The sequence below is a fragment of the Hipposideros armiger genome, unplaced genomic scaffold (genome assembly GCF_001890085.2).
Source record: "Hipposideros armiger isolate ML-2016 unplaced genomic scaffold, ASM189008v1 scaffold_458, whole genome shotgun sequence".
Classification (NCBI taxonomy): domain Eukaryota; kingdom Metazoa; phylum Chordata; class Mammalia; order Chiroptera; family Hipposideridae; genus Hipposideros; species Hipposideros armiger.
In genome coordinates this window covers 367,327-376,543 of record NW_017731808.1, presented here as the reverse complement: position 1 = coordinate 376,543, position 9,217 = coordinate 367,327, and the positions used below count along the sequence as shown (strand labels likewise).

Below are 9,217 nucleotides of genomic sequence, written 5' to 3'. Positions count from 1 at the left end.
TGGCAGCCCAGCTCCAGGTTGAGCTGTTGTTCAGCATCTTAGCTGCAGAGGGCAGTGTCACTGGCCCTCATGTGGGATCCGAACCGGGGCCCTCATGTGGGATCCGAACCGGGGCCCTCTGGCGTCCCAAGCCAGCTCTTAACCAACGCGCCACTCGGCCGGTCCCAGACTCACATATTTTTAACATGTGCCCATTTCCTTTATTATTTGCGTTCACGCTTGGTGGTCACTCTTGTTCACGCATTCTCGCTCTCTCCACACACACACACACACACACACTCACATTCACACACACACTCTCACACTCACACACTGACTGACACCTCCCCCCCCCCACACACACACACAGGTAGACGTGTGGACCATCTGAGGGTAATTCCATGCATCATGGTTCTTTACGCCCTACATTCTTTAGAGCCTAGGAATTGGGATATTCTCTTGTGTGTCCACGGTACAATTATTAGCTCCCTGAATTGACACTGATATACAGTTCTTCCATCCACCGCCCCTAGTCCAGTTTTCATCAGCTGACCCACTGCTGTCCTTCATAGCAGTTGTTTTTGTCTGTGTAAGAAACATTCGAACCTTCAGAGAATTCTTATAAGCGTTTGTTTGAGCCAATCTGACAATGTGTGCCGGGAAGCAAGCTCTCAAGTGCTCCTGAGAAGGGCAGATTTGCAGCTTCTTTCGTGCGTTTGCGATTAAGGAGGGATGATGACATGGCGGTGAGGGGGTAAAGCAAGGCGGGGATCGGATTACAGGGTGGTTGCATTCTGCGCCCTCTTGAGAAGTCCGAAAGGGTGGCCAGGTGTTAGGAGGAGGGGTCTGAAAGAGGCATTTCAAAGGCAAGTGAACCCTGCTGCACATAACAATGGGCAGGACTGGCTCAAGGCCAAGATAAGCCTTTCAATAAAGAAGTCACATGCCTGGGGCCCGACTCCCCACCATGACCTGTCCCGGTAGGAAGTTATGATCCGGTCACCCTGGGAGGGTACTTTCCATAGAATCCCCGTTTTGTCCCTATTTTCCACTCCAGTACAGGTTCAGACAGTGCCCGTAATCATCACATCTCTTAGCCTTCTTTGTCTTTTATGACTGACATTTGTCAAATGTTTTCAAGGGAACAGGATGTAATCAGGAGTTTTTTCAGGTTGCAGCAGCTCACGCCGACCTGTTTGCTCTTGTGGGACCCCGTGCGACTCCATGGAGGTATCCGCGGTGCTCACTACTTGTCTTCTATCTTTTTAGGTCTGCTGGCGATGACGACTGTTCCTTTGGATTTGTTTAAGAAGCAGCCCTCTGGGCTACAAAGCTTTACGCTGACTGGCGGGCCCTCGGCAGGCAGCCCAGTGTTGGGGTCGGTCACCGCAGAGGTACGTGGCCAAGTCCCAGCTTGACCCACGTAAGATAAAGGGTGTCTTCGTTTCTCTGTCAGAGTCTTGCTCTGGCTTCAATGTGAAGCAACAAGCTCATCGGAGAAGAGTTGCTATTTCATACTCTGCATTTCTAGACTTGACCGGACACTTCCTGTCCGGGACCCGGCCGGGCTGTCTGTCTGCCGTGTGACATGACTTGCCGGGGTCCGGTTCACATGGGCCAATCCCAGAAAGGGCTATTTTATGTTGTTTGCTCCTTCACCTTTTGCTCCCATCATTCCGTGTTGCTGGGTTTGAGCACGGGCCCCATCGCCCTCTGTCAATCCTGGGCGACCGGGTTCCTGATAACACCTAGGGGCCCTCACTGAGGAAGTCAGTGCACCGGCCATGAGACATAACTGGCCCTTTCTGCAGTTCTGTTTCGTAGAACCCGGGGAAGCGAAATCCTGGCAGCCGCCGCCGCCTGTCCCTGCTGCGAAGATAGAAAAAGACCGCACGGTGATGCCCTGTGGGACTGTGGTCACCACTGTCACGGCCGTGAAAACCAAGCCTCGCTTCGACGCGGGGAGGGCGTCCCCGCTGAGCTCTGGTGAGAGAACGGAAACCGCCTCCCTGCGGAAGCGCGCAAGCCCCTCTCTCCCTATAAAGGTCTTGTCTCTGAACTGCAGGCTGTGGGCCGCAGTGCTGTTATTTAAGAAAATCTCACAGCACAGGGAGAAAGGTAATTGGCAAGACTTTTGTGTAGCTTTTTTTTTTTTTAAAGAAAATTACCTTTCGGTTTTGTCAAATGAATACATGACAAGCCAAAGCAAGGTTCAACCCTGTAGTATATTCTGAAGCTAAAATGTAGCTATTGGATGGCACATCTGGTTAAGATCTCCATAATGTTTACGTGGGGACAGCACACTGTCTTGAAACACAGTTTCTTATGTTAAAAATCATTTATTAGAAGGCTTGACGAGCTGTCATTTTATTTATTTATTTTTTAAAGATTTTTATTGGGTAATTGGGGGGATGGGAACAGCGCTGGGGAATTGGGGGAAGGGGAACAGACAAGTTGCTGTCGTTTTGTTCTTCAATCTAGTTGTGGAGGACGCTGTTTCACTGGCCCAAGTTGGCACCATCATTGCGCTCTTCCCAGGCGAGGCAGATCAGTCGCCGGCTTCTGGACGGCCGCTCACTGCGGCTGCTGGCCGCTCACGCTAGCTGCTGGCTACACACGGTAGCCCATGGCAACCCACTGCAGCAGGGGCTGCAGCCTATGCCGTCGCCAGCAACTCATGGCAGCCCAGCTCCAGGTTGAGCTGTTGTTCAGCATCTTAGCTGTAGAGGGCAGCGTCACTGGCCCTCATATGTGGGATCCGAACCGGGGCCCTCTGGCATCCCAAGCGAGTTCTTAACCATCACGCCACTCGGCCGGCCCGAGCTGTCATTTTAGATCCAGCTGAATTTGCCACCTGTCCCCACAGCTACCACCTTGGACATGACTTCTGTATCAGTGCATGATTTATTCTTTTATTTATACTGTGTTTCTGCTTGTGCAGAAGTATCATCTTTCCAAAACAGATGGCTTGGCACAGTTCTTGAACGCAAAACAGAAAGTGAAATTCTGGCTTAATTAAAACATTTCTGAAATTTTATTGAAACCCAAGCTTCAATGCCCTTTTATGCCTCCCCCCCCCCCCCCCCCCCCCGCAAAAGAAGAAGAAGAAGAGAGGTGGTTCTTAAGGTTTGGCCCATGCTTTTCCCAACGGCATGAAGTGGGGTTCAAGTGAGCTGTGTGTCATTTCACTTCCCCGTGACTATAGATTCAGACCGTGTGTGGAGATTGTTGTAATTGGGGTTTTTCCCTGGCAGAGTCTCCCCTGAGGACGCCTGTCAAGGTGAAGGTGATTGAGAAGGACATCTCCGTCCAAGCCGTCTCCTGCCACGGCGCTCCCGTCAGTAAAACCCTGTCTTCCTCAGACACAGGTAATGGAAGCCACGCTCTCGGCGTCTCCCTCTCTGCTGAGCTCTTCTCACAGCCTCTGGTCTGATGAGAAGAGTGTGTGTGTGTGTGTGTGTGTGTGTGTGTGTGTGTGTGTGTGTGTGTGTTTCCCATGGGAGTTTGGGAAGCTCTTTTGAGTAATAATTGAAGAACTAAAAGGAGAAAAGGGAAATCGAAGTTGATCAAAGACCAGGGGTTGGCGTTACCACTGCCCCTGCTTGAGTGACAGGGGACACTTCAACAAAATAAACATAAAACCCAGTTGATGCCTCACTTTACAAAATTTCTGCCTCTTATTTTTTCTCTTGTTCAATGTGCCAGTTACATGAATATCAGAAAACAAGTAGGACCCCTAATCATAAAGACGACCTTATTTTTGTCCCCACGGCCCCATGAAACACCATCACAGGTGGTTAACCACGCTTGCCGGGGGTTAGGAATGACTGTGTTGCCTTTCAAAGTTCAAAATCCCCCAAAAGGTTAGAGATTTGTTTGTTTACCTGCGTTAGCTGTTTCTCATCACCTCGAAAGGGGTGTAACTTACACAAACATGCAGGGATGCAGTGTACACATCAGTGAGTATCATGTGACCACACAAAGTCCTCTGTAGAGGGCGGGGGTCCACAGAGTCTTCAGCGTTTGCTAATGTGTCCACACCGCCTCCCCCCGCAGAACTGTTGGTGCTGAATGGCTCGGATCCAGTGGCCGAGGTCGCCATTCGACAGCTCAGCGAATCTTCGAAGCTGAAGCTGAAATCGCCGAGGAAGAAAAGCACCATCATCATATCAGGGGTCTCCAAGGTGCGGCCACCGGGGGCGCTGGCATCTGTTGGCAACCTGCTGTCGCTCCCCTTGTAGCTCTTGATCTATGTCCAGAAAGTTCCATTTACAAATGTCAGTCCCGCCCCCCCACCCAGCAGGGGGCGATCCCTGGAATTTATTCACACAGCTTATCCTGTTTATGAAGGAAACTTGAACATTTCTGACCAGGGGGTGCTTTGGTCGTTGGGAGGTTGGTGACTCATTTGCAGAAAAGTTATTGAAAAAGACCGACCTGATATAAGACTCCCCTTGGTGATACAACCTCCACCCTTATCACTCACTGCTCGATTATGGGGAACTTTCACTTTCCACATTACACGTTTCCAAACCATTTTAATTTTTTGCCTTTTGCAATCAGAGAGAAACCTGGCTGGGTTTGAACACAGCCCGATCCCCATCCCTTCCTTCTCCTGCTCTGTGATGTTTGTCCAGAGCAGATGGTGGGTGGGAGGCCTTCCCTGGTGGGTGCCAAGCAGGCCAGGCTGCTGGAGAGGCCAGACCCTCACGGCCAGGGGCCACATGCCAGCCCCTTACTCCTTTTTCACGTTTCAGAATGAACAAGGAGAGTGTGAGCCATGGAGGGACGGTTGGGAGAGTTGATGGTGGGAGGGGCTGCGGAGGCAGGAAGAAGAATTGGTGAACCCTGAGGGCACATTGATACTTTGAGGGCACCCAGGGGGTGGGACGGAAGGGCACACTGGAAACCAACCTCTCAGAGGCGTGTCACCAACGTTACATTCAGGGTGCGGGTGGCCAGTGCTCAAGTCCCAACAGGCAGAGCTGGCAGGTGGGCTAGAGCATCATCGCAGAAGAGCCGGGAGGCGCCTCTCTGGGTTTCCTGTGTGCACTTCCAGCAGCAGCCAGCAGGTGGCGATGGCGTCTCTGGAGGTGCCCCCAGGCCCACGGATTGAAGGGTTGTTTTGGTTTTGAGTTCTAGGTGAATGTGAATGAAATAAGGATGAGGCTTATGACCATTCTCCCCTACGCTTTCTCTAAGGTTTTATTTTTAAATCGTTAGGAACACGTGGATCCTAACATTTACTGTACCCAGCCCACTACAGTCGCTGTTTCTATCGATGTTCAAATTGTCCCATCGGCGTCAGCAGGCACTTCTGCAAGCTGGCACTTGAGTCAGAAACGAGCAGTTGTCACTTGTCACTAAGCAGGTGATCCTGAGCAGCTGCTCACAGATCCAGAACAGCAGGCTGGCCCCATGGAGCCCCCCCACCCCGGGTCCCCCCACCCCGGGTCCCCGGCTGTCACTCCCCGCTCAGGGAACCACTTTCCTGACTTCCAACCCTGTAGGTTACTTTAGCACCTACATGTTTCCCACACAAGCGTAACCCTTGGGATACAAAGTGTGTACCGAGAGTTCCCGCTCGCTATGGGCACAAAGGCTCACAAGTGGCCTGAACCTGGAGCTTCGAGCTCACGTCCGTCCTCAGTCACCCTGTCTGCCCGCTCTTCCATCTCGCCTCTGGGCCTTTCCCGCAACTCTTCCAGCCAGGCCATCTGCTGGGGGGGGTGGGGGGAGATATCACCTGCTTCTGTGACACCCTCAAACTGCGAACTCGGGGCCGCCCCCTCGCTGCCGGGTGGCCCAACCCTCTGCCCCAGTGGAGACCTGGTTCTGTGTTTCAGGCCCCCTGCCATGCAGCTGCCATGTTTCATGAGCTGCCTTCTTGGGGGCCGGGCCTCTTCTGACGCTTAGAAATCACCGGTCAGGGGTTTGGACTGGGCTTTTCCATGCCCATGTCCGCACCCCCTCCCGTGGGTCCATGTCACCTTCCCTTGTAATGACTTCTCTCTCCCTGGACAGACCTCGCTATGTCAGGACAGTGATGCCGCCCTGATGCTGGACTACGCGGCTTCCATGGACAGCACCCGCGAGGATGACGCCCTGTCCCAGCGCGGGGCGGCTGTGGCCTCTGCCCTGCCCGAGGAGGAGCCCTCAGCACGGGCATCATTGGTCCTGGAGCCCCAGGATTGCGAGCTGGCCTCCTTGGACTTGGAGAAGGAGTCACAGGCCGAGGTGTGGGATGACCAAGCCCCACGGTTCCCCGAAGGGGATGAGCTGTCAGAGAGCTCCCTGAGTGTCTCAGAGCCGGGCGCTGCCAAAAAGCATAAAGGTACCCGCCCCGCCCCCACCCGATGGCTTTGCTCTCCTGCTACTGTCCAAGCTTCGCTCCCCTCATCCGCTCCCTTTCGCTCCTCTCCAATCCATCCCACCCTCCGCTTCCGGACACAAGCACCTGTGCTGAAGGTCTGAGCCCGTTAGAGCCGGGGCAGGGTGGGACGGACACGCCCGAGTCCTGAGTGAGTGGCCGGGCCATCCCTCTGCATCTGGGGGGCGTGCCTAGAAGTGCCGTCCTCTGTCTGAGCACTCCTCCACAAAGCCGGCGGCGGCTGGGTTCCCCGCAGCTTGGAGACTGGCACCTCTGCTCATTTGTGCCTCAGACTCCCCTCCCCCCTTCACTAAAAACAAACCACCCCTCACCGCTGGCACCTAATGGGATCCACGGGGAGATAAGCTCCCCAGAAAGTTAACCAATTAGTGATGAGGTGGTCATTTCATTACAATAATCCCTTGTTTTCATTAGCTCTAAATCAGTGCTTTAAATTTGTGAATTTCTTCACCGTGTCACCGCTTTGGATGAGAGTGATCTGAAGACACGTGTAGTGTAGGGACGAGGGGTCACCTGCAGATGTGAGACTTCAGGACTCACTGAGGCTCAGCTCCCTCCTCCATAAACGGGGATGTGCCACCATGCGTGTGCCCACCCGCCAAGCGGGGAGGAGTCCCCAGTGCAGAAGACAGGGCGGGCGGCCCCTGAGCCAAGCTGGGAGTGACAGGTGTGACTAGCGCTCAGTCCTGTCTCCCCGAGAGTGCAGGCGTCAGGAAATCCCAGTCACCCCTGGTTGGCCAGGAGCCCTTGGTCAGCTGTTCTGTCACAGCCTCTCTGCTCCTTTGTTCTTGGTGCCCAGACCAGTGGTTCTCAGGCAGGGCAATTGTGCCCCAGGGGACATAGGCAGTGCCTGGAGACAGGGTCCAGTGTCACAGCTGAGAGTGGAGGTGCTGCTGGGCCAGGCAGGTAGAGCTGGGGTGCTGCTCAGCGGCCCAGAGTGCACAGGACACCCCACACAGCATCACGTGGCCCCATGTCTATGGGGCGGAGGTTGGGAGCCCCGCTGTAGAGGGTCTGTGTCCGACCTCACCCACCTCCGTCCTGTGTGCTTCGTGTCCCGCCCCCGTGACCCACCCCGTGGCCGGAGCAGAGCAAGGACAGATGGGCGCGGAGCTGTAAGTTAGAAGACAAGAGAGAAAAGGGGAGGGTTCCTGGGTGTGGTTTCCAGACCATGGGATGAAGACGGGCCATGGGCCTCCATCTGCCCACTTGCTCTGGGGTCAGGCCATGTTATCCCATGACCGAGTCTGGTGACCTCAGGCAGCAAGGGAAGCTGTCACCTGCGCAGTGACCTCTGTGGCACTCTGCTTCTGTCCATAAGGCTCGGCACGGGTTATGGAAAAGGTGGCCTGGCTGCCGGCCCGCAGGGCAGCACACGCCCCTCTGGCCTGGTCTGAGTCTGGGGGCCAGGGCAGCCCAAGGGAGCTCACCTGGACCTCAGGAAGGCAGGTGGGGGCTGGGAAGGGTAGAAAACAAGGAGGTGCAGGGCGGGGCGCCCCTTGCCTCCCTTCTGCCACCAATACGGAGCCCAGACGTCCCAACCCGCCCTCCTGGTTCATTCTGAAGGCCGAGCTCGCTGACCCCAGGTCCATTCAGGGACCACTGGCCATTCACCCTGTTGCTTCCTCCTTCCTCCGTCTGCTTTCCTTCTGGAGAGTTCTCCCCCCGGTTTCCCTCCTTGCTGTGCCATGGCCATCCTGCTCCGTCCCCATCATGGACCAGGTGGATGACATCCCTCATAAAAGGCACTTTTGGGGACCGAGCTGCCGGGCAGGTGTGGCGGGGCCACCTCCAGCTCACGCTCTGAGGCTTGGCATCGGGGGCCACCGCGAGGATGTCAGGGCTGCTGTGCCGTCCACTCCGCGTGCTGCATGGACCCCAGGCTTTCAGAGGGGCAGATGTGACACTGTTTTAAACTTGCCTCTTCAGTCCAGTGTTGCGGAGAGGTTTGCACTCGGCATTGTCAGCCAGCGCCTTCGACAGTGATGTGTTACGGTGCTAAATACAAGCAGTTTCGTTTTCTAATTTTTTTTTTTTTAACTGGTGACATGGGGAGCGGCTCTGTGGAATCATCTCTGATTTTTAACTATAGCTTATGTTTTTGGCCTAAGAGCCTTCTGTACCTCCTGTCGTAGCAAGGCGTTTTAAACTAGGCTTCCGAGCGTGGCTGCTTGGGTAGAATTCTGGAATTCTGCCGTTTATAAATGTATGTATTGTGACGCTGCGGCCAATACAGGAAATCTACTCCCCAAATTTAGGGTTATTTTTTAGCTTGATAAAGTGCTGATATGGCCGCCTAGCACTGAATGCACTTCACACGACTGAATATACACTTAGGAATGGTTAAGATGGTAAATTTTATGTTATGTGTATTTTGCTGCAATTAAGGACAAAAGTATTGATGGGAAAATATTAATAAGTTAAGAAGAAAAAAACAAAAACCTTGCCAAAATGTGCTGCACAGTAATCAGAAATCTCATGTGTGATTAACGTGAGGGCTTCCAAACGCTCACCGTCTCTCGTTCCTATTTTGCTCTCGCATGCTTCTCACCTCTTCCTTGTCTTCATCGCCTGCCCATTCCCTTTCACTTAAGAGGATCGCTATGCCAACCACAATTAAGTGCCTACACAGTAAGTTATTTTTGTCTTTTACTTTTTCAGAAAGTTAAGTGTAGCCTTGCTGTGAGAAACGCGTATATTATTACCAAGGAGGAATTGACCCCTTTCTCCCTTTTTCCCTGTCCGTTTCTAGCTTTTCCTTCCCAGGGTGCCACTTTCCCCATTTGCCTCCTGAAAAGTGCCCTGGTCAGGTTAGGACAGCACCTTCACCTCGGCTGGTCGGGGGGG

At 53.7% G+C, this 9,217-nt stretch overlaps 1 protein-coding gene across 2 annotated transcripts in view; it reads left to right on the top strand.

Annotated features, from left to right (window-relative positions):
* The window catches only part of C2CD2 (C2 calcium dependent domain containing 2), a 53,513-nt gene that overhangs the window by 36,356 nt on the left and 7,940 nt on the right, over nt 1-9,217 (top strand). The window contains exons 9-14 of one of the 2 annotated variants that reach the window (XM_019666021.1): nt 1,249-1,373; nt 1,791-1,965; nt 3,234-3,347; nt 4,036-4,163; nt 6,004-6,313; nt 8,965-9,001. In XM_019666021.1, coding sequence (XP_019521566.1) covers nt 1,249-1,373; nt 1,791-1,965; nt 3,234-3,347; nt 4,036-4,163; nt 6,004-6,313; nt 8,965-8,990 — 878 coding nt within the window. In that variant the 3' untranslated portion in view covers nt 8,991-9,001. The remainder of the gene's footprint in view (nt 1-1,248; nt 1,374-1,790; nt 1,966-3,233; nt 3,348-4,035; nt 4,164-6,003; nt 6,314-8,964; nt 9,002-9,217) is intronic. The other variant, XM_019666020.1, reaches the window with a different exon arrangement.